At 34.2% G+C, this 24777-nt stretch overlaps 2 protein-coding genes across 2 annotated transcripts in view; both read left to right on the forward strand.

Annotated features, from left to right (window-relative positions):
• Positions 1-3139: 3139 nt before the first annotated feature.
• On the forward strand, positions 3140-5423 carry LOC110021630 (pentatricopeptide repeat-containing protein At1g33350-like). Its single transcript, XM_020720193.1, has 3 exons — positions 3140-3468; positions 3561-3897; positions 4229-5423. The coding sequence occupies exon 3, from the start codon at positions 4275-4277 to the stop codon at positions 5190-5192; it is 918 nt and encodes a 305-aa protein (XP_020575852.1). The 5' UTR covers positions 3140-3468; positions 3561-3897; positions 4229-4274; the 3' UTR covers positions 5193-5423.
• An 8928-nt stretch (positions 5424-14351) lies between these two features.
• Positions 14352-24777, forward strand: part of LOC110021647 (synaptonemal complex protein ZEP1-like) — a 73588-nt gene continuing 63162 nt past the window's right edge. Inside the window, 5 exon segments of the mRNA XM_020720217.1 lie at positions 14352-14949; positions 15051-15100; positions 20784-20991; positions 21077-21202; positions 21364-21462. Coding sequence (XP_020575876.1) covers positions 14790-14949; positions 15051-15100; positions 20784-20991; positions 21077-21202; positions 21364-21462 — 643 coding nt within the window. The 5' untranslated portion in view covers positions 14352-14789.

Consider the following 24777-nt stretch of genomic DNA (forward strand, 5'->3'; position numbering starts at 1 on the left):
TGTCGGGGGACGGAGATTTAAATAAGATGTCTTGATGGCATGCATTACTGTCAATAATACATTGACAAAATGTATATTAGCTATTGGTTTTAATTCATCATAAAATAATTATGAGATATTTGAAGCACAATTATTCCCACTTTAATTTGGGAGGTTATTGTGCTGGCAATAATTAGTGTACTTGACGTTTTGATGATATCCGCATCACAATAAATTGCATATGAAGAATAACCTAAGGTTGAGATGAGTTGGGTCTAATTTGATGTGGCTCTACCAATAATGAGAAATGCTTTCCAAGGCCCGAGAAAAGTTCTTGAGACCTTTAAGAGATTTCCTAAGAACGAGATGAATTCTTAAAATTGACAGGAACTAGAAAAAATCATGAGACAATGCTGATATGGATGTTGTGTCTCGTAAAGTACCAATAGGCAATTGCTAATAAGCATAAATATCGAAAAGAACGTTTTTCTAGAACATTTGGTTAGCTATTTATATAAATTAATTTTGCTATGCAAATGTTTTTGGTATATTCCAAAAGTCACACGCACCGTTATATATATATGTGTGTGTGTGTGTGTGTGTTTTAAACATAAGAGTATTCTATTATTTGAATTTGTTGTGACTATTATTTATATATGACCAATTTGTTGTGACTATTATTTATGTGTGTGTGTGTGTGTTTTAAACATAAGAGTATTCTATTATTTGAATTTGTTGTGACTATTATTTATATATGACCATTTCAATGATGTTGGCCTAGCAGCTTGTTTTTTCCCTTTGTTCTTTGATGTTGCTTGATATCTTATATTATATCCAAGTTTATTTTGGTTGTTTAGGCTAAATGAGCCACATTGATTACTTTATAAATATTGTCGATATATCTTAGGATTCTACACCACTTATAGAACAAGGGCATATGTTATGACTTCAATATTATAAAATTGAAAATAAGGCTTTAAAAATTTAAAGAAGGCAACCACATAAAGATCAGTCTTCTAAGCATTTGAGAAGGTGAGTTTGGTTCTTGTGAAATGATATGCAAAATGATATTTAGATTTCTCTTAGATGACCATTGATCTAAGCGTGGCAACATACTCTTAGTTATAATATTAGATCCTTTATGGTTTAAGGACTACCCAAGACTAGAGAAAATTTGTGATAAATATCTCTTATACTGGAAAGACATCTTGCAACCATCTTCTTAAATGAGCTATTTTGATTTATAAAGAGTGTTGATGAGAAAGAAATGCTTGTAGTGATAAATTGTTTGACAATGGTGAACTTGCCCACAAACTTTTGAGCTTACTATAAGTTTAGAGCATAATATATTAAAGATCGTTTTATATTCTCATTGTTGCTTTGGATTCCTTCAATCAACACATAAAACCTAAGTACTTTTTCCGTATGAATTGTTTTATATAGAGATTTTAGGAGAACAAGACAATCATCCTCTCCTTGACTATTTACAAGGAGGTCATAAGCTAACATTTATATATCCCCATTCTTCTATTACATAAATGATGTATATATGCATTTCATAAGTAACATTAGCCTTCAGAGTAAATGGCATATATAGGAAGTAAGGAATAGCATTCATGTTCGTTCATTCAATGATGGAGGGTCAATCAACACAAAAGAACGACACATAGACCTCTTGACTAAACCCATTTGCAGATTTTCTTAATTCTTAAGTCAACCTACTTCATTCGGTTGGATGTAGTAATATTCTCCTCTTGGCATGATGTGGAATTGTTCTTCATTCGACCGTATATGTACTGACTCTTCATTGTGCTATGTTTTTTAGTCGACTCACCGATCGAAGGGAATGAATTTTTAGTGTCTTGAGATACTTTCTTCCTTGACTCGACACTAGCTTTTACTCTATAAACTAAATAAACATTCACTGATCTCTATATGATTTGACAGTGGATCCCACTTTATTTGCCATGTATTGGCATCTTTCTTTGATATTTGTGCAGTTTAGAATCCTGTTATATAACTTCACAATAAATTAGATCCAATATCTATTTCTATTTTGATGAAAACAAAAGTACCATGTGTACATTAATCATATCATTAATCAAATTCCCATTGCTTATGAAATTACATCTATTATGCATTAATGTTCAATTTTAGTTTTTGTATTTCCATAGCTCTAATATTTTGTTTTTGTGACTATTTAACTTTTGTTGTATTAATCTTATAATTTGATTGTGTTATAATTTATGTGTAAATTATGTTTAACTTATTTTCAAACTATGCTAAAAAAATTTATAAATCATAATCGAATAATTCTTGAATCATAGTATACCAAAATTTGAATTACATTTAAATTGTTTTTGAATAATTATCATATTACGACTGAATCATCTTTGATCAAGCTTCAACAATCTACAAATTCATATTAAATTATTTTAGAATAATATTCGAGCTTTAATACGATTTTGCTTAATCAATATTCTAATCATATTGAAATATTACAAAAATACTTTTATTTCTAATAAGTATCAAACATAATCTTAGACTTTGCTGCATAATTATTGCAATATTGTCATACCAATATTAGTTTAATAAGCTTCAAAAGTGATACATCGTCAAAAGTGGGGCATTATGACCCAAATGAAACTTTCAAATATTTTTATTCAAAAAACATACATTGTTTTTTTTCATCTTTTTATTATTATTAGTACAGGCATTCATTATTTTGTCAAAATTGAAAAAACTAATCCGAGCCTAACAAGTTTGGTTATTATTTTTTATTCTAAAAATGCATTTTGGTTTTTGTTTTCTAAAACCTTAATTTTTTCGGGTTTTGGTTGTTGGTTCAATTTTAATTTTCATTTAACTAAACAAACCTAAAAATCAGAAGTTAGTTAAACTTTCTTATTATATTTTTAACTTCTTTATTAAATAAACCTAAAGAAAATCAATATTTTCATCAATTTACGAATTAAATTAATATTATATATACAAGTTAAATAAATTCTTGAGGTTTGTTCATAATAGAACTCCAATTAATAATTAAATTTTAGTTTGTTCATAACTAATTTAAATTGAATTAAATTTTACTTAGATAAGGTTTTATCAAAACTTTTTATTGGTTTAAGTTTTTGACTTTTAGATTTGAGATTCAACCAATTTGACTGCTGATCAATCCAAACGCTCGCCCCACTCTATAACATGGAAGTATTTGTATTGCCAAAGCAATAATAATAATAACTACTAGTAGTAGCTTTCGGAAATTACAGGGCACAAGATGGCGCTTATGTTTCAAAGAGAAGTTATAGTTGGCTTTTATGATTTGTTGGAGGCCCCTTCCAAAGCCACCGAACCTTATCTGATCACCTCTTTGGTTTGATTGCATAAACGATGTATCAAAAATTACAACTTGAGAAGTTTAAGCGCTTAATTCCATGCAGTTTTCTCCTTGCCGGAAATGGAATCTACTGATCCAAAGCTCCACCCGAGGTGGGTTTTTCTTAGAATCCCTTGATCTCTACTCCTCATTGCTAAAATCTGGTTGTCATGGCGATCACCTTACCTTTACCTTGGTGGTAAAGGCCTGCGCTCAGCTGGCTTCCATATGGTCCGGCAGAAAAGTCCAGGCGCATGTAATCTCACTTGGATTCCAATCTGACGTCTTTGTCCAGACTTCTCTTTTGCATATGTATTCCAAATGCTCTTACTTGGAGGAGGCATGCAAGCTGTTTGATGAGATGCCAAACAGAACTGTGGTTTCCTGGAACTCTATAATCTCTGCTTGTGCCAAGAATTTCTATACACAGGAGTCATTTCGGCTTTTCAATGAAATGCGCTCTTCTTGTTTCACGCCAACCTCAAGCACTTGCGTCAGCCTTGTATCACGGTGCTTTTGCTCAACCTCTTCCTTACAACAAGGTATGTCGGTCCATTGTTATGGTATTAAACTTGGGTTTCATTCAGATATGCTCCTCTTGAACTCAATTTTGGGTATGTATGTAAGGTTTAATTTGATTGATGATGCAATATATCTTTTTGATTCGATGATTGAAAGAACAACTATCACTTACACCATAGTCATTGGTTGTTATGGAAAAATTGGAGATTTTTGTAAAATGTTGAATATCTTCAATCAAATGCGCTTGAAGCAAGTAGGTTTGGATGCTATTGTGTATGTCAATCTCACTTCCTCCCATGCTCTGTTTGGAAGATCGTTGATCGCATTCTCTGTGCTTTCTCTTTTGATCAGAAGCGGTTTGGATTCTGAACCAGATGTGGCAGCTTCAGTAGTTAATATGTTTGCTAAATGTGGTGATATAATTTCTGCTCGGAAGTTTTTTGATCCTCTCATTGAGAAGGATGTCCTCCCTTGGACTTCAATAATTAGCGGTTATGTTCAAGCTGGGCTTCCAAGAACAGCATTAGATCTCTTTGAGAATATGTTAAATGCGAATGTGCTACCAAACAAAATAACAATCATCACTATACTATCAGCTTGTGCCAGCATTGGTTCGCTCTCTGCTGCTGAGAAAATTATTGCTCATATGGATGCCCGTTGGATTAAATCAGACTTGAAAATCCAAACATCATTGATCCACATGTATTGTTCGTGTGGAAGTTTAGAGAGAGCCGAAGAAATATTCAATACTCTTTCTCATAAAGACTTGACAGCATGGAGCTCCATGATAAATTGCTACGCTTTTAATGGCAAGGGAGAACAAGCACTGGCTCTGTTTAAGGAGATGCTGAAGGACAGAAATATTGAACCAGATGCAGTAGTTTTTACTGATGTTTTGTCAGCATGTAGCCATTCTGGTTTGGTTGAGGTTGGTTTGAATTTCTTCACAAGCATGCAACAGGAATATGGTATGGAGCCAAGCAAAGAGCATTACTCATGTGTGGTGGATCTTTTGAGCAGAGCGGGACACTTTGATTCATCTTTGGAATTCATTCGCCGCGTGCCGATGGAATTAAGAAGTCACTTATGGTCTCCTTTTCTTAGCGCATTAAGAACTATTGGCGGTGTTCATCAGGAAAACATTTTGCCCAAGAAACCAGAGGTGGAGAATGAGGGAACAGGGAACCAGTTATTACTTGCTGGCATATGTGCTTCTTTAGGGAAGTGGAAAGAAGCTAGAGATTTCAGAATATTAATAGACAAGAGAGGGTCGACTAAGGAAGCTGGATTGAGTAGAACTGAGTTTTATGCCTGAACAACCTACCTAAATGTTGATTGTACAACAGAATGGATATTTTTCTTACTAATTTATTTATGTTTTCATAGTCAGTGATGTAAATTGTGTTTTTTTTTAGGTTGGCTAGTATGTTATAGGTAGACGTGCTTTTATTTCATCTTAATGATTGGCCTCATGTGTATATGTGCTCCTGTAGCAGATCATTAATCTTACCCACCTTGATAAAAATTTGTCTAAGCATGGAGAGAATCATTGATTTCTTCCTTTAGATATCTACCCTTACAGTATATGCATATGTATTGCACAGCTGTGTAGTTTCCTTACGTCTGGTTATATACAGTAGATTTATGTGTTTTCTAGAATACATTGGATATGATTCGGGTGATGTAATATTATAAGTCACTGATGTATAGTTTTTCTATGATGTGCATACGCAATGTGATGAGTCTGCAGTAGTGTGATATAGATGATATGGATATTTATCCCGTAGGAGTAGGGAGGCAAGACCTAGGACATGGGTAGATTGATGCCCTTGTTATTGGGTATTTTATTTGCATTATTGTATGTTTAACTATGATATGCCTACTTATGATGTGATGAATGCTAGGCTTTTTATGATTATTTTTAGTTTTTTCTACATTAAAATTAATCAATTAAACCAGATAAAATGTGGCATGTCTTGTATATAGTTGAACTTAGATAGTGGTTGAGCGGTTGGCTCATCATTTTGGGGTGTAGTTGAATGGCTATCATCACCAATTAACCCTAGCTAAATTTCATTATGACATTGCACGCAAAAAAGTACTGCAGTAGTTGATGTCAGAAGGTGATGTGGATTGCTCAAATGTCAATATTTTTTATTTTAAAATTGGACATGATATCGCAAATAATAAGTTCTCTCGAAGATAAAAATACTATTTGACAATCGATTTAAGCACAAAACAAACAATTTCAGGATCGGGGACATATGTTGTTAAAGATTATTTCCTGTCTAATTTGGATCGAATGAGATTTATTTTATTCAAGGGTATAAGTTTCCTACAAGGGTATGCCTTTGTAGTTAAATACAATCTAAGGGATGTCATGCTTTTAAAGATTAAAGTTTTGGCGATCATGTATCTATAGATTTTCAGCATTGATTTTTCAAGAACATTCACTTTGAAAATTCTATTCGGAAATGATTAAGTTTTGAACAATTCTGATTAGATTTAAGAGAGGAATAATAAGAAGCACAAACTACTAAGAAGTTTAATGACATCTCAACCTATCTTAAAATTGGCATTTATATTTTAAATTTGGATTTATTTTTAATTTAAGCTATTTTATTTATTTGAAATTTAGAACTTATAAACCTATGGCATAAGATCAAGTAGAAACCCCAAAAAATGAGGACTTATATCGTAGCAATGAGAGGAAGAGTTGCCTCCGATCCGATACTTGTAGTGGGTGTTGCCTGTAGGGTAGGGAATGTTAACCTATATAGCTATTTTATAAGGTAGGGAATGTCATTTTATGAGATGAGTAGATTGAACGTAACGAAAATAGCGAACTTTAAATGCAATGTCATGTAATTTGATATGAAAATATTTCAATTATGTTCGAAGTCACTTGAAACATATGAGTAGATTGAACGTAACGAAAATAGTGAACTATAAATGCAATGTCATGCAATTTGATATGAAATATTTCAATTATGTTCGAAGTCACTTGAAACATCTCATAATATCATGCTTGCAGATTGGACTGCACCAATGTGTTTAGAATACATAATTGCTCAATAGAGACCTTCTGACGAAGGCGATGAGCAGTAGATGCAATGATGTGTCGACCAAATCTAAATCACTTCAATGATCTTTGAAGTTGTCCAGATGATGCTCGTTCATAAAATTAACTACATGAACATATTTGGAGCTGCAAAATTACACATGAAGGGACATTCCATGATCAAAACAGTCAAGCATAGCAAAAACGACATGATGTCCATCAAGCATAGCAAAAACACCCATATAGTTTGGATCTAGAACACCTATATGGCCATCAAATTTACTCAAATTAGCACCATTTATAAAATGAGTTGCACGAGCGGATCTGAAACATCAAAATTTCCTTAAAAAATATCAATGGTGGACCCATATAGTTTGGATCTAAAACACCTATATGGCCATCAAATTAACTCAAATGAGCTCCATTTATAAAATGAGTTGCACGAGCGGATCCAAAACATCAAAATTTCCTTAAAAAATATCAATGGTGGCATATTTTCTGTTTGACACACACGCGCACAAGCACACCTATGTTTTGAGTGTAGACTGATTTGGTGAGCAGCGAGACAGAGAGCACCCGATGCCTATGCGTCGGGTTGTGGGTGTTTAAACGTCCGCTTGGGTGCTGCTCGAACAGAGAAACTGACGCCTATGCACTCACTATGTGTGATAACACTGTTTGATTCCAGAGGCATTGGCGCTTATGTGCCAGCCTGTGGGCGCTTGAGCACCCAACTTAGGCATAACGTACAGAGAGGCTGACGCTTAAGCACCAACCTTTTAGTGTATATGTGCCTGAAGTGAGTCTTGTAAGTTCCTTGTGTGTAGAGAGGAAGCTGGTGGGAGTTATTTGTAAAAACATTATAAATTTCATAATAAAAATTTACAGTGGTGTGGCTCCGTGGTTTTTTTTAGTTCTTGTGTGTTTTTTTTGTTGCTTTGATTGTGCTTTCTATTTAAACTTTTAGTTCCAATTTTCTCAAATTGATTTAATTTTGTTATTCCACTGTGTGATTTAGTTTCTAATTGATCCAAAGCCCCGGTAAAGTTGGGAATTATTTTAGAAGAATTCTTATCAAACTGATATTAGAGCGGGCTTTGATTCGAGTGGGAGCGATGACCAAAGAAACAAGATTCAAGATGAGGAAATTCAATGGGGTAAACTTCAATTTCTAGAAGATGCAGGTGGAAGATTTACTATATTAGAAAAAAATTATACTTGCAACTACAAGGAATCGCAAGGAAGTCTGATTCTATGCCTGTGGAAGAATAGGATGTGTTGGATTGAATGACACTAGGTTTGATCAGGTTGTCACTTTTCTCATCTGTTGTGTTCAATATTATGAATGAGAAAATTATGATGGATCTCATGGTGACACTGGCGAAGGTGTATGAAAGACCTTTAGTTTCAAATAATCTTTTCCTAATGAAGAAATTATTCAACATAAAAATGGTGGAAGACACTTCAGTGACAAAACATCTCAATAACTTTAATGTTATGACGGGCCAATTGTGTTATGTGGGGATCAAGTTTGATGTGAGATCATAGAACTTATGATATTATCTTCATTGCTAGACAGCCTGGATGAATTAGTAAGGACGACGAGTAAATTTTCAGGGACTTTGAAGTTGAACTTCGATGACATTATAAGTCTGATGTTGAATGAAGAAGTTCACAGAAAAATAATGAATAGTGAATCTTCAGTTTCTGCATTGAATGCTGATAACAAATGAATGAATTTGAGCAGAAATACAAGCAGAGGTGGGCCAAAGTCCAAGAAAAAAAAACCTAATTCAAGCAGAGGAGATTGTTGCAACTATGGTAATAAGGGATATTTCAAGAAGAACTGCAAAGCTTCAAGGAAAGCTGGTGGTGGAGGGCAGAAAAGTAGTTATTATACTAATATCTCTATTAGAGAAATCTAAAATGATTCCCTGGTGTTATCCCTAGTCAGCACTGGATTATGGATAGCGGATTCAAACGTCTCTTTTCATGTTTGCCCAAATAGAGAGGTATTTAAAAAACTACACTCAGAGTGATCTAGGGAATGTTTATTTGATAGATAACAAGATCTGCAGTATAGTAGAAAAGAGTGGTGTTGATATCAAGTTGTCGAATAGAACAGTCTGGAAGTTTACTGAAGTTAGACATGTTCCAAGTTTGAAGAGAAATCTTATTGTTTTATGACAACTGGCAAAGTGAGAACTGACCAGAGGAAAATATGTTGAGATTTTCATACCTATTTTATACTATTTTTAATGATATTGCACTTTAAAGAAATGTATTTTTGATGTTTTATTGCAAGAATGATGAATTAGGGTCATTGGAGCAAAAAAATGAAAAAAGGAGCGAAAAGTAACAAAATGTGGAGATTTGAACTAGGCCGCCGACGGCGTCCTCGACCCCGCCGACCGCGAGTTTTTCTCGAGACCACTGGACAAAATTCTTCAGAAGCCCGCTAATGGTACCCTAAAGGCCGCCGACGGCGAGATCGACGGTTATGCCTACTCAAGCTTTGGATAAGGCCAAATTTGGAAGGGATGTTTTGGCAAGTCTTGGAAAGCTCATCCACAAATTTAAAAGAACATTTTGGTTGAAATTTGAGAGAGTCTAGAGGCCTTGGATATTAGAAAGGTTCTAACAATTATGAGGAATTCTTCAAGAGATTGTAAGAGTGGAGGGAAAGTGAGAGATTTCTTCTTCTCTTTGCTACTTCGAAGAGGAATTATGTGTTGTGTAAAAAAAAGGAAGAGATTCAGAGGAACTTCGAGGAGTCTTCTTGGGGAGAAATTAGAGATAAGTTATTTACTTGTTGTAGTTTGTATGACTTTAATTTTATATATGAATTTTGAGTTTTATTGTGTCTTTCCCATGAGATCTGAGTAGTTTTCTCTATCTTTCCTTTGTCTCAAGATTTGTGAAATGGTGATTTCCGTGAAAATGTTTAAGGAATTGTGATGATCTTTTCACTTCGATCTTAATTTACTTTCAATATAGTCAATTGATTTGTTAAAGTATGTTGGGTTTTACAACTAAAGTGAGGATTACATCCAAGATTCAGATAGATCAAAGCCCTTGGAAGTTATGTGCAAATAAATAGAGAAATAATATTATCGGGCGTAGAATTGGAGATTTTAGAGTGACGGACTAAAATCCCCAATTCGGTCCTATCGTTTGGGTGCTAAAGTGTAGATGTTAGCCCTCAGGTGAGGGGAACGTGGGAGTTCCAAAGTGAGAGCCGGTATCCTCCCAGCCTAGCTGCAGAATCAGTAAACAAGCATATGACTAAACTTAGTCAATGTTCTTTATGCATGAACCAAAGGGTAAAAAATATGTATGCTCCTATTTGACACAATATAAATTGAACTAATTCACTTTATCCATTCACTATAATTTCTTGACAAGGAGAAGAATGATTTCTTATATATTGAATATCACAATTAGACCCTCCTTAGTATCATTATTTATTTAAGAGTTATTAAATTTACCTATTTATTTTAATTTTCTCTTAGTGACAGATAAGCAAATTGAACTTCGTTGTTGTGATTAAAGTATTGCTTTTCTGAAATCTTAGTTCGTAGTTCTAAACCACTCCCTGTGGGATCGATATCTAGGACTTCATTAGAGCCCTATATTACTTTACTTGCATTGATAAGCGTTACTTTACAATTATTAAATATTTATTACGTCCATATTTATCTTGTATTTTTAAGCATATATAAAGTCGCGGTCAAGAACTCGTGACTAATTTCACAAGTAATTCGTGGAAGGTGACCAGGGGGACATTAGTGATGGCCCGGGGCGACATTAAAGTCACCCTTTATCAAATCAATGAAATAATTGATTTCATCGATGTGGCTGAAATTAGGGTGGATGTGGGTCTGTGGCAACGTAGGCTTAGCCATATGAGCGAGAAATGTACAGAGTCCTTGCTTTGAAAGAATAAGCTTCAGGGCTTGAAATCAGTTGATCTGGAATTTTTTTAAGACTATATTTATGACAAGCAGAAAGTTTCTTCTTGAAGAGCATGTCAATGGTGAAATCAAACAAACTAGAGTAAGTGCATACTAATATATGGGGTCCTATTCTAGTTTAGTCCATGGGAGGTTCTCGATATTTTGTCACATTCATTGATGATCGCATAAGAAAGATATGGTTTATTTTTTAAAGCAAAAAATTTGATATATTTGTAGTCCTTAAGAAGTGGAAGACTGTGGTAGAAAATGAAACAGACTTGAAGTTGAAGTGTTTTAGAGCTGATAATGGAGGCTAGTATTGTGATCAAAAGTTCAGAAATTTCTGTGCTACAGAGGTCAGACATGAGTTCACTATCTTAGGGACACCGCAATAGCATGGCGTGGTTGAGTGCACGAACAGAACAATCACTGAGCGTGTTAGAAGCACGAGGGTTTGGAGTCAAATCAAACCTGAGATTTGACGGCACTACCAAATGGCGAAAGTGCAATGCATAACAAGTGTGTCTACAGGTTGAAAGAGGAGTAAGATGATAATAAGCGCTGCAAGACAAAACTTGTTGTGAATGGATTCGAGCAGAGAGAAGGAGCATATTATACAGAGATGTTCTTTGTAGTAGTGAAGATGACTGCTGTCAGGGTTGTGATAATTCTGGTAGCAGTGAAAGATATATTTCTGGAGCAGATGGATGTAAAACTAGCTTTCTTGCATGGAGATATGGAGGAGGAGCTATACATGCATACAAATTGAAGAAGAACATCTATGGCTTGAAGCAAGCCCCGAGATAGTGATCCAGGATGTTTGAGAAGCTCATGTCAGACAATGGGTACTTGAAGTGTCAGACAGACCACTGTTGCTTCTTCTAACAATTCAATAATTGTTATATTTTGTTTCTTTTATGTGGATGACATGCTGATTACATGGGTAGATATAAAGAAAACCAGAGACTTGAAAAACAGTTATCAAGTAAATTTGATATGAAAGATTTATGTCCAACCAAGAAGATGTTTGGGATGAGAATCAACAGGGACATGAGTACAAGAACACTGAACTTATCTCAGGCAGTGTATGTTGAGGAGATCATACAAAGGTTCAACATGAGTGAGACAAAACCAGTTAGGACTCTCTTAGGTAGTCACTTCAAACTATCTAAGGAGTTATTGCTTAACTCTAAAGCAGAGCAAGTACAGATGGAGAGAAATTTGTATGATTCAGTAGTTGGAAGTTTGATATTGCATTTACAATGAGAGTGGTCAACAGGGGCTATCCAATCAAACATCAGTGAGAGGTGATAAAGTGGATTCTCAGATATTTGTGAGAAACAGTCAACATGATACTTTTTATGGAAGCGTATGGATCAGTATATAGGGATTTTTTGATTCAGATTTGTCAGGAAATGTGGAACCTAACTCAGTGCTTTGTTCTTCAATGTAAAGGTTGAGACTATAGGTGAGCCACACCACGGTATGTGAATATGAAGTCGATTTAGATGGAGGTGCAGGTGCAGATGACTGATGCTCAATATAATCAGTCTCCAAATGAGGAATTGTTATGAGTAGAGACTGATTTAGTGAGCAGCAGGGCAGAACACCTAGTTCCTATTCACACGGTTATGGGCACTTAAGCGCCAACTTGGGTGCTGCTCGAACAGAGAAACCGATGCCTATGCACCGGCTTTGGGCGCATATGCGCCCACTATGTGTGATGCGTTATTTGATTCCAGAGGCATTGGCGCTTATGCGCCAATCTTTAGGTGCCTAAGCGCCCAACTAAGGGGATTCAAACAGAGAGGCCAACGCTTTTGCAATAACCTATTGGTGCATATGCGTTAGGGGCGGTCTCAAGTGGGATTTGAGTTTTAATCCCAAATTTGAGCGGCGAATGAAGATGCTCTGCACAATTTTCTTCGACAAGTTTTTGTTAAAGGAGAGAACTGTTGGAGAGGAGGATTTATGGGATCTAGGCGTGTGTTTTTTTTTTTGCGTTGGATCGGAGCAGGAAAGGTTTGGAACGAGTCCTATAAGTTTCTTTGTGTGTAAAGGGAACTGGTGTGAGTTTTTTGTAAAAATGTTCTAAATTTTATATTGGAAAATTCTCATGGTGTAACTCCATGATTTTTTTTGTTCTGTAAAAATGTTCTAAATTTTATATTGAAAAATTCTCATGGTGTAACTCCATGATTTTTTTTTGTTCTCGAGGTTTTTCATGAAAAAGTCTCGTGTGCTTTTCTGATTGCTTTGATTGATCGAGGTTTTTCATGTAAAAGTCTCGTGTGCTTTTCTGATTGCTTTGATTGAGTTTTCTTTTTAAATTTTTGTTCTGGTTTTCTCAAATTGGTGCTATCCTGTTATTCAACGGTGTTGTTTAGTTTCTAATTTATTCTATGCCCCGTTAAAGTCAAGAATTATTCTTAGAGAATTCCTATCAAGACACATATATTGATTGAGGATTTATATACATAACACCTAAAAATTATCAAATTTACAAGTATCAAACCCAAAATTTACTATTTAAATATATAACATTTAAAATATTAATACAAAATAACAATAAAAAAAAAACGACACCTCCATTAAATCGCTAAACACCATGATCTCGTTGAGGAGGATACCGGGCAGAGATCACTAAAGAAGGAAACTGTTGGGATGCACTTGAAGATGAAATTCTCGTTGAGGAGGATAGCAGGCAGAGCACTAATGAAGGAAACAGTTGGGATGCACTTGAAGACGAAGCTCATTTTTGAAACATTATCTAAAGAGAGAGTTCGTAGATGAAATATTATTTCGATAATATTATAAAAATGTGAGGCTTTATCTAATAAGGTATCTCATCCATTCTGCCTAATTTTTAATTGTTGTTTGGATATTTGCTTCAATTTCATTGTAATACCTTAGATTTTTTCTTGTAAAGTGTTTAATAATTTATTTATAATCTTCAAATATCAATGATTAAATATATTGTGAAGACAAAGTTAGAAGATTTCATTGTAAATTCTTATTAGTTCATCGAAGCGAGCTCAAATTAGATGATGACATGATTCGTTTAGACCCTAATTCACGAGAAAATATTACATTTATCATAAACAAATTCGAACATATAATAAATATTAACATACACCGAGAAAATATTCTGTCCATATATCGCATGTCTGAAAGACCAATCACAAATGATCACATTATCATACACCGATACACGTAAGTGGCAGACGATATATTCTTTGATAATTCGCCGTACACAAAATTTCAGATGGAATATTTTTTTTATTGTTAAGATATGAGAACTACCGGACAGCATAAGCGGATGGGACCCAATATTTTCACAAAACTTGATTTTTCTGGGAACACGGACGCGGCTTTACGTGGTCCGCGGCAAACGAGGCAAACTATAAATACTTTCCTGGTGCGGCCGTTTGAAATGTTTCGCATCCGCTGGGGCATCGGTTCTCTCGAGCGAAGAAAAGCTACCCGTACTGGCTTCCTAAAGCCCATTTTCGGCTTCGAGGTGTTAGGGTTTTGAAAAACGGGCACAGTTGCCGATTTAGGAAGACAGGCACAGTTGCCGCTTGAGTGGTGGCAGATATTTCCCTAGGTTTTCATCCAAGGCTGGGTTCACTGTTGAAGCTTTATCTTCTGCTGCGAGACTCTTTCAACGACGAAAAGCCGAAGGCAACGTCCGCCGTTTCCTCGAAGCCCATTTCCCGCTCTCAGGCTACTGAATCGAGGTTTTATACGGAGATTAAGCAAGGTAGTCCTGGTGAGCAGAGGCAGATCTTCTTCCTAGGGTTTCTTTGAATATTCCCTTCATTCCGCGGAGAGGGAGGTGTTTCTTTAGGCAGTTTTTGATTCCGTAGTGGGCGATCTTTCGTAAGGTTTAAAGATGAAGAAACTCGGGATTTCCAGTTTGAAAAGCTTCGATCAACTCCGATCCTTGAGTGGATCCTTGGTTGGAATGGAGAAAACACCTCAGATCGCAACTATAAGGCCTCAAGTGGATTCGTTGTCACATGGAAGTTTCACGAATTTAAAGATAACGGCAGGTATTTTCATTTTCTTGACTGGATATCCTTTCACTACACACCATTCTCATGAGGATTTGTGCTTGTCTGACGTTTTATTTTATTATTGAGCTCTATTTCAGACAAGCTGGTTAGAGAACAAGCATCGGTGAAAACCGACCTTGAATTGGCGGTAAAAAAAAAAAGAAAATCCTGTTTGAGAAGTATTTGCTTCATATCTTTGATGTTCTTCTGCTGTGATTGCTATCTTAATCTCATGTTTTGATCTCCTGTGACATTTCTTTGACGTTTTTATCCTGTAACATACAGTTGAATAACTTTGAACTTTACATGCTGGTTTCTCACGCCTTTGACACTCTTAATTTTTATGTCCTTATTTGTAAGTTCCTGCGGTAAACTATATGTTTCCATTAGATTTTATAACTTGCTATAAATTTACTTCCATTCAACTTTAAGTTGCCTTATAGTTGGTGAAAGTGCTATGTCGCTCAAAAATTGAACTTCCTTTACCTCATTTCTTTAACACCACTAGTCTTGTTGTTACTAGAATTTGTTCTCTTTCCATACCTCTTCAATTAAAATTATAATCATGTGTTTCTATGTGCAAATGTGAATATAAGAGTAAACCTAGTTCAATCCCTCAAGAGTTTGATCTTTTCCACATCTTTCCTTGCTATTCTGTAATCTGTCGTACTGAAACGTAATCCTGTTACTTAAGAAGGGATTACCTGCTCATAGTGAATTTGTGTTTTCCCTCGTCGTGTATGCTGAAGATGAAAGAATAAGTTGCCTAAAATTAAAGTTAACGGAAATATGATACTTTGCCCGATTTTAAAAATTGATTTTTAATTTTAAAACATTTTCACCTAAATGAATTATTTGACATACATGTGAAACAACGTAAAGCTAAGTAACTTCTAATTTTCTCGCTTTCGTTTTCAGATTTATACTGGATGAATATTCCAATTCCTCTCAAAATAGCATTGTGGGTTTAAAGTTCAACAAATTCTTATGCGTTTTTAAACATAAGACCAAATTCTTATTTGTTTACCCGCGTAACACTGCAACACAACTACAAGTGGGGCCTTTCGTGGTTTGATTTTTGGGAAAAATGCTCTTACATACATACCACCCAATTCTTATGTATTTACATGTAATAATTGTATTAAAAAAATTATAAATGATAATAATATGGGTAATCAAATAGACATAAGGCTAAGCATCCTTTTGTTTCGACTTGAGAGTCGAATTCTGCTTCAAATCAATGGATAAGCGAGAACGAGAGACTGAAAGCGAGGATTAGAGAGGAGAGGAGAATGGGTTGCGTGCCCTAGCAGATCGATAGGAAAGAAAGAAGAAGAGAAGGATAAAGGAGTTGTGTGTTTTTTTTTTTCTTACTCGAGATTTGACCTCATGCCTAGCCGTGTGAAGCAGGCACTTTGCTTGCGGGTTCTAGTGCAGGAGTCAAAACATCCTTACTGCATGCACGATACCACTGTCAAGCCAAGGAAGACGTGTCGTACCTAGCCCTAGCTGATGGAAGGAATCGATGTCGGAGAAGGAGGAGATGGCTTCGCAGACAGCTATCGTGTGGTGTTTCCGTGAGGAGTGGAGAAGACGAATCGTGGCCTATCAATGGAGTTTAAAGCTCACATGCGTGGAATACAAGACCGAGCAGGGTGTAGGGTAAGAGCAATTTTTAAGCTATTGAATTACAACAACAACAACAACAACAACAAGCCTTTGTTCCACTAAGTGGGCTCTGCTACATAAATCCTTTTTCTCCATTTGCATCCAATTGAGTGTTATATTTTCATTTAATTCTAATAAATTAAGATCATTTTTGTATAATATGCCCAATTCTTTCTAGGTCTACCTCTTTCTTTATTAATATAAGTCGAATCTAAAACATCTACTCTCATAACCAGATCATCAGATGTTCAACGTTTAATTTAAACAAACCGTCCAAGACGACTCTCTAATTTTGTTTGCAATTGAAGCTGCTCCAACCCTAATATTCATTTCAAAATTTTGTTAGTAAGTGTAAAGTCACTCATCCATCTAAGCATTCTCATCTCGACAATACTTAACTTAGTTTTATGCTTCTCTTTTAAAAAGGCTAGAATTCTGCGCTATAGAGCATTGCAGGTCTCACCACTATCTTATAAAATTTTCATTTAGTCTCACAAAAAAAGCCCGATGCATTCCTCCACTTCAACCAACCACTTCATTTAGTCTCACAATAGGCCCGATGCATTCCTCCACTTCAACCAACCAACTTGAATTCTACTAATAACATCTCCATTTATATCACCATCACTATGAACAATAGACCTGAGATATCTAGAACATTAACACCTTTTAATGATTTTAACCCTCATATTTACAACTCTGCCACTAGAGTTACTAATACTAAAATTACATTCCATATATTCAGTTTTAGTTCAACTCAAACGTAGGCCTTTGGACTCGAAAATGTAATGATGTTAATATTAAAGTAATATGAGTTTAAAATTAGTATTGTAAGTGAAAAGTTTTTGGTGCCAAGGAGAGGGAGACAACTTGTGCGCGGGTAAGAGCAGTTGACCAAAATTATTTTAAGGTTAGTGTTGAGTTTTAAATTCATATTTAATTAATTTAATAAATGTTATAAGTATTATTATTAGTTTTTATTAATTTGTATCAGGATCAGAACTATTAAATCCCTAATTTAAGGGAGTAAGGTGGCACAAACTTCCTGTACGAGGGAAAAGGAAGAATCACAGTTGTGAGGTGGAGAACCGAAGCTCTTATAAGGTAAGCTAGGGTTTATTTTCTTAGATTTATAAATATTAATTATGTCAGGATTATTGTATAATTAGTAAATAATAGTTATAAGTAATGTTATCAACTATTAATAATGAATTTATTATTTGATGATAGAATGCGATAGGTCGAAGAACTTTTGCTTTGTATGATTTTAAGATTTTAGTTGTTGATTTTACACAAGGAGGATAAGATAAATATTAGAATTTTTAATGTGTTGTATATATTTAAAATAAATAATTAATTGAAATTATATTAAATGTTAATATTAAGTTTTGCTAAAATAGAAAATTTTTATATCGAGGAGCATTAGGACTGAAGGGAGACGAAGTAATTTCAGCATAAAGGATAACTGCTTAAATTGAAAATTAATTATAATTAAATGAATAATGATTTAAGTGTTAAATTAAATTTTATTGCTAATTAATGTTAGAAATTTGAGGTGGAAAATATTTCTATCTAAAAACAAGAAGAATTAACAACATTAATCGGATTTTGACAATTCAAGTTATTAAATTAGATGATCGAAAGGAGTAAAACGGTTAAAGACTTGAGGTGAGTAGTTAAATTTTTAAATTTTAGTAAATTTATTTATTTCAAACTGTATGTTTGATTTCATATATGCTTTAATGTAATTAGACTTAAATTACATTAGATTCTTCATATTGTTAAACAAAAAAGATATGCTTGATAGGAAAGTTATGCATGATGAATAATTCCACATTAGAGTAATTATGTATGTTAAATATAGCTGCATAACAATCGTTTAGAAAGATATCAGATTATTGCATGACCTGTATGTTTTATTATAGATATACACGTTAACTTATTACATGATCACTTATATATATGCTACATTATTGCCTGAGTTTAAGAATTTTAGTAAACATGCATATATCAGTTTATTTCATGACTTATAAATATAATGATTATATTTATTCATCACTAGATAGATGTAATGTCTCATAAGAAAAAAAATGCATGATCTGGAAGAATGAAATAACTCGTATATAAATGCTTATATGTGAATGTTAAGATGATGAGTTCACCCACTTATGGTATAGGCGGGCCGTAGAAGACGCCCGTGTACCCATGTGCATAATTGTTTTTCTACCATCTAAGATAATTGTGATGTGATGACTAACCATTGTGCAGACATGAGAATATCGGCTAGGGGCGAGTAGACAGAGCTTATCATCCCAGACAATTGTGATTTTTAGATCACCAACCGCTGTCTCGACGGGAAAATATCGGTCAGGGGCATTTGAGGGTCTTTTCAACCTCTAAAACTTATGATATTATTTAAATAGTTAACTGTTATGCCAACGAGATAATATCAATCAGGGGCATGTTAGGTTGTTTTGATGACGAATATGTATGATAAAATTATAGAATAAAAGTTAAGATTAAACATTGTAAAGTACAGTAAAAGTAAATGCATATAGAAGTTTTAGATTATTCTTGTTGAGTAAATAGCATGGACACGTACATTAGAGTATTATAAGATCTCATGTAGTAATATACAAAAGACCAACATGCATATTACTTTCTTTTCCTTGGGTAACTAATTTTGAAGTGTGATTGCTTACGGGTTATTTTTAGATAACTCATTATATTATTTTTAATATTTTTTTAGATTTTAAATTTTTAAATAAGATGAATAAAAGATGAACTAATTTGTACAATAGGAGAGAACAACTACCGAAAAAGGTAAAACTTTTACTTGTTATTTAATTTATTTTTTTAGTGACTCTTTTATGAATATTTGAGTATTAAGCTGTTAGTGATAGAAATAGGAAAAAGGAGAAATTTTTTTCTACCTTCTGGCTGTCTGTCATTGTCTTTGTTAATTCCAAGAATTGGACTGCATCGTGACATTACATATGTAACACCACTTGATTTTTGGGAACAAGTGTATTTACATAAATACCACCAAATTCCTATGTATTTACATATCTAACATCTAAATTTTCTTTTTTATATTTATATAAACCAAACTTCTGATATCATATTAAAGATATCATTATTTTAACTTTTATATATTATTATTTAATTATTTCGAGCCAAAATGAGCCAAACACATGCAAACAAACATTTATTCGTGTTTGGCGCTTTTTTAAATCGAGCATAAAAAGCTGTTCATATTTGACTGGTTTGCTTAACGAGCGATCAAACATAAGCTATTTAACGAGTTGAATACGAGCTGTTCATGAACGACGAGCTTTTTTGATAGCCCTACTCAAGGGTAGTCTATGTACTTTATTTTTAATATAACTATTCTTTTGTGCCATTCAATTTTATAATTATATTTGTCATTTTTTTTCATTTCATGTTTCCTTCTTCTATAATATTAACTTTTCAAAGAATCACTTTCCATGGAGGTTATTTGTAATATAACTATTTATTTGTTTCATTCAGTCATTATAACTATATTTGTCCTTAATTTTCACTTCATGTTTCCATTTTGGCAATAATAACACATTGAAGAATCTTTTGTCGTGGAGGTTATTCATTTTTATTGTCATCTTCTACTCTCTTTTTTATTCAACGCAATTTCTCTTTTTTTTTATCATACATGTTTATTCATTACTTGTTAATTAAGAAGCCGAATATTTTTGGAATATTTTTACCTTCTTTTTACTGTCTGGCATTGGAATATTTTTTCTGCTGCCCATCCCGGACTATTGATGATGAGCCGGTTCAAATGATTATCCTTTCTTAAATTACTATTGTGGCCTTTAACACGGGCTTTAATGGTCAAATTTGGCTTTCAGTTCCAGGATTACCTTAAAAGTGGAATGTGCAACGCACTTGAAAATGTTGCTATAAAAAACATGACCTACCAATTTAATACAATGTTTAGTTTTGTTGCTACCTCTTTAATTCTAATAGTTGGTGCTAAATAGGTTGTACGTAGAATGACATTAAATTGCTGTTTTATTTTCTTCCTAAGCTTTATGATCTGAAAGAAACACATCTTGCTACATATGTCCTGTTCATCCACAAAATTGACTGATGTTATAAGTTTGAATTTCATGTGGTTATTGAAGCACACAAAACTGAGGAAAGCAACAGAGCAGATACACGTGCTAGAGGCCAAAATACAGGAAGCAGTTAATGAAAATGCAAAGCTTAAGGTGAAGCAAGCGGAAGATGCAAAAATCTGGGATGGATTACATACAAAATTCTCTTCTACTAAGGCACTTAGTGATAATTTAAGTGAGGCAGTTCAGAAATTAGCTGATCAGAATGATGCTGGTATGGTCAAGTACTGGTTTTCTGTTGGTCGGAGACTATTTATTCTCTAAGTTATAATTTTATTTCTGCATTTTTACAATTATAGCCGAGGAAGACAAGAAGTTAATTGAGGAAAAGCTTTTGGAGAATGCTAAAGTTTTGGATAGCTTGAAGGTTCACTTTGACGATTTATCCACAAAACTCGAATGTGCAGATAACAAAATAAAATTTGGTTAGAACTTAACATTTCTCTCTAGTCACGCTTTTATTGTCGTATGTACAGAACTAATTTGATCAGAACTAATATGATCGCAATGGACTGGAACAAAAAATAGCTGAGGAATTCATACCTAGTTTTGCATAAGATTGTTTAATAATATCTTCTTTTTGTAGGAAAACAAGAAATTTACAAACTTACACGAGAGAAGGAAGAAGCAGAGAACCGCTTCAAGGATGAACTCTGTATTGCTGATGAAGTTATAAAAAGAAAAGGTAAACTAATTTGCTTCAGAAATTTTATTTTTGGTTTTGGCATGAGTATCTGATGACAGTAGGATATGATTAGGAGATTCATTGTGAGATTTCGTTTGTTAGTTGAAATTATGAGGAATGCTTATATTTGGATTATTCAGAAATATTTCCATTGAGTTTTTAACATTTTTGCCTATGGGGAGTCGATCTTAGTGTTCAATCTAATTTCTAGGATCTCAATGCCGAGGTTTTGTTTTTTTTCTTTACTTCCATTTGTCGTAATATTTTACCCTTTGTCATTACAAAGGCGTAATATATTAGTTCGCCAGGCTGACGTCTTGCTTGATTCCCATTTGTCTTTGGAAGTTCAAGCCACTTTGGCATCACCCATTTCCTACTGCGCTGCAATCAAACTTGAAATGCTGAAAAGTTATTGATAATGATTTGACTCCATGAATTTTTCACTTGGTTAAATATTTTATCCAATAAGTGAATGAGAAATAACTTCTTCTTTCTAAACTATTTTTAATATGTTTTGACTAATTTTAAGAAGACTTGTTGTCACTAAATTGGGCATAAGAAGCTCGCAATTTTATTTATGATTTTTTAAATAAATTTGATTTATGGGTTGATGATGCAAGCTGTATTTTAGAGTTAGTTTAACATTTCATGATTTTAGATTCGTGTTCATAAAACAACCTATTGTGCTGTGTCTATGTGATTCTATGTTTGAAAATTTTATGTATGGTGACGTGTCATAATGTTATTTTAATGTATGTCGAGTACTTCAGTTTTTACTTTATCTTTAATAGGTTACTTCAGTTTTTTTTTAGTCTTTAATAGGTTGATTTTGTGGTTATACAGACCACCATGCTTAGAAAGATGTTGGGTGATAGTAGTGTTTGAAATCCCCTTGATCGTTTGACCTCCCCATTACCTTTTTACTTTTCCATCATCACTCTTTTACATTTCCTCCACTTTTGAGCTCTTCACCACCTTTTTTTATCCCTCTCTCTTTCATTTTTTCTTTATTTTGTCTCTTTAGTTTTGAATGCTGATGTTGATGATTAGTAGATGCCTTTTATATATGTTTTGTATCTTTTTAGGCATGAAAAAATGAATGATGAAATGCATGGAAATAGTTTTTCTTGAGTTCTTTTGTTTTTGTGTTCTCTTACATCGAAGTAAAAGATTGTTGAGTGTGAGTGGCAAATAACCCTTGAAGATGGACTTCTGAGGAAGGAAGATCACAACCACTGTGAAGAATTCTTTCTTGAAGTAGTATTCGTTATCATCCATCACATTAATGCTTATCATGTTTTCCCTCTAGGAATTGCATTTTCCTTGTATTTCTATCATTCTTCATTCTTTTTTGCGATCTCATCTTATTTTGTTTGTTACTCTTGTTCTTATATAAAAAATGAAGATATTATCTTGCTAAACATTTAATTGTGTTAATCAAAACCATTAACTAGTCTCAATATGTTGAGTTTTGTTTTGAACAAACAATGAAAATATCATTTTCCAATAATAAAAATCATCCCAATTTATCTTATTTTACTGTTTTAATTTTGGCTATATCTTCGTCATTGTTCATCTATTATTTGCTTTCAAGCAGTTGATTTTCATTATCTGAACTTTCTTTAGAACATTTTGAAAGTTTTTTCAAATTCCTTCATACAAACCTTCAAAATTGGCCTAGTATCAGTTTATGTGATTCCGAAAAAATGAGCTGTATCAGGATTAGGCAAAACTTCATTGGATTGATTCTCCTCCTCCTCTTTGGCATTTCCTATAAAAACCCAAACACTTTATGTCTACTTTCGGCTCTATCATTTCTGTTCTTTAATTTTCCATCCTCTTCTCCAGTGACAAGTTGTGTCTTACGGTCATCATCTGTTGCTTGTTGGCATTCCTCCGCTGTAAGGTTACTCACAGGAGGGTTATCTAAAAGTCGTTACCCTCCTCTAGGTTTCCCCACTCAGATTTCCCCACCGTTGGGTATATGGCGAGGGTTTATCCTCCTCCAGGTTCTTGTTTGTTGTGAGCTTACCCGCCATGGTACGCTCAGCCCTTGCCACAATAATAGCTTAGTAGAGGGCCTTCACTCATTGAGGGATGCTTGGTGGTGTTGTGTTGCTATTTTCTCTTGGAGGCGTGCTTTTAAGAGAGGATTTGAGGCGAATGTTGCGGTAACAGGTCTTCCAGAAGTTGACGTGATCTTGGCGTTGTTCTCGAGAGCTTTATTGCATGTACCTTTTTCTTTTCCTTTTTAAAATTTATGGGTATTGTGTTTGCATTGTATTCTCTCTATTTAACTGGTTTTTGTTTTGCTTTAGAAGAAAAAGCAGACATAGATGAATACTTGTTCCTCATTCTATCCTCTATCTTGTGAATTTGTTTAAATACCTTGGTTTGAATAGATTTTATCATTTAAAAGTTAAACTCTTGTCTGAATTTTGATCAGATTTTGTACTTGAAAACAAAAATTCTTCAAAATTGGCTAAATTTTGGTGCTCATTAATTAGCAGAAAAACCTACTTTTAATGCTAACATTTTTTATACCTTGTTGAATTTTTTTGCCATAGTTAATGTGTCATACATTAAAACTATGGGAGAGAGTGATTGAACATAGGTTAAGACTTGATATAAAAATGTCTTATAATCAGTTTAGATTTATGTCGGGCAAGTCTACAATGGAAGCACCGTCCTCGAGGCGCTCACGATGACTTACTGATTTCTTTTTTGGGAGCAACAGGATGCTAGCCAACCGAACCGGTTGGTCTCCTCTACTTTTTGGCACCCTCCCCCTCCTGGATGGATAAAGATAAACTTTGAAGGCGCACTTACTACTTCTGGGTCTATGACGACTGGGGTGATTTTTCGAGATGAATATGGCAAAGGCTTAGTTGCCACGGGACACCATTTCCTACATTGGGTTAGTGCTCAAGTGGAGCTTCAAGCCATCTCATCCTTCCAAAATATTTGTCAACCTTGGATGATGGAGTGTCAAGGTATCACTATTGAAGGTGATAATGCCAATATTATGCACTTTTTGCAATCTACTATGAAAAGAGATGTTTGAAGTCAGAAGCCCCTATTGATGCGTCGGATCTAGCTTTTCTTTTGAACTTTAAAAATTTCTATTTTTTTGCATACCTAGACCATATAACAGGACGACTCATTTTTGTGTGAAGCTCGCCCTAAGTGGCCTTTTTTTTATGCATGTGGATGATGACGGGAACTGTCTAACATATTTAGGGCTGTCAATTTGGCTCGTTGTTGGTGAACAACTCGTGTTCGACTCGTTAAGCAGCTCGTGTTCGGCTCGTTCGT

Source organism: Phalaenopsis equestris, unplaced genomic scaffold, assembly GCF_001263595.1.
Source record: "Phalaenopsis equestris unplaced genomic scaffold, ASM126359v1 Scaffold000136, whole genome shotgun sequence".
In the NCBI taxonomy this organism is placed as follows: Eukaryota; Viridiplantae; Streptophyta; class Magnoliopsida; order Asparagales; family Orchidaceae; genus Phalaenopsis; species Phalaenopsis equestris.

What these genes read in the sequence shown, in the direction of transcription:
- LOC110021630 (XM_020720193.1), top strand. Translation starts at nt 4,275, where the DNA reads ATGTTTGCTAAATGTGGTGATATAATTTCTGCTCGGAAGTTTTTTGAT.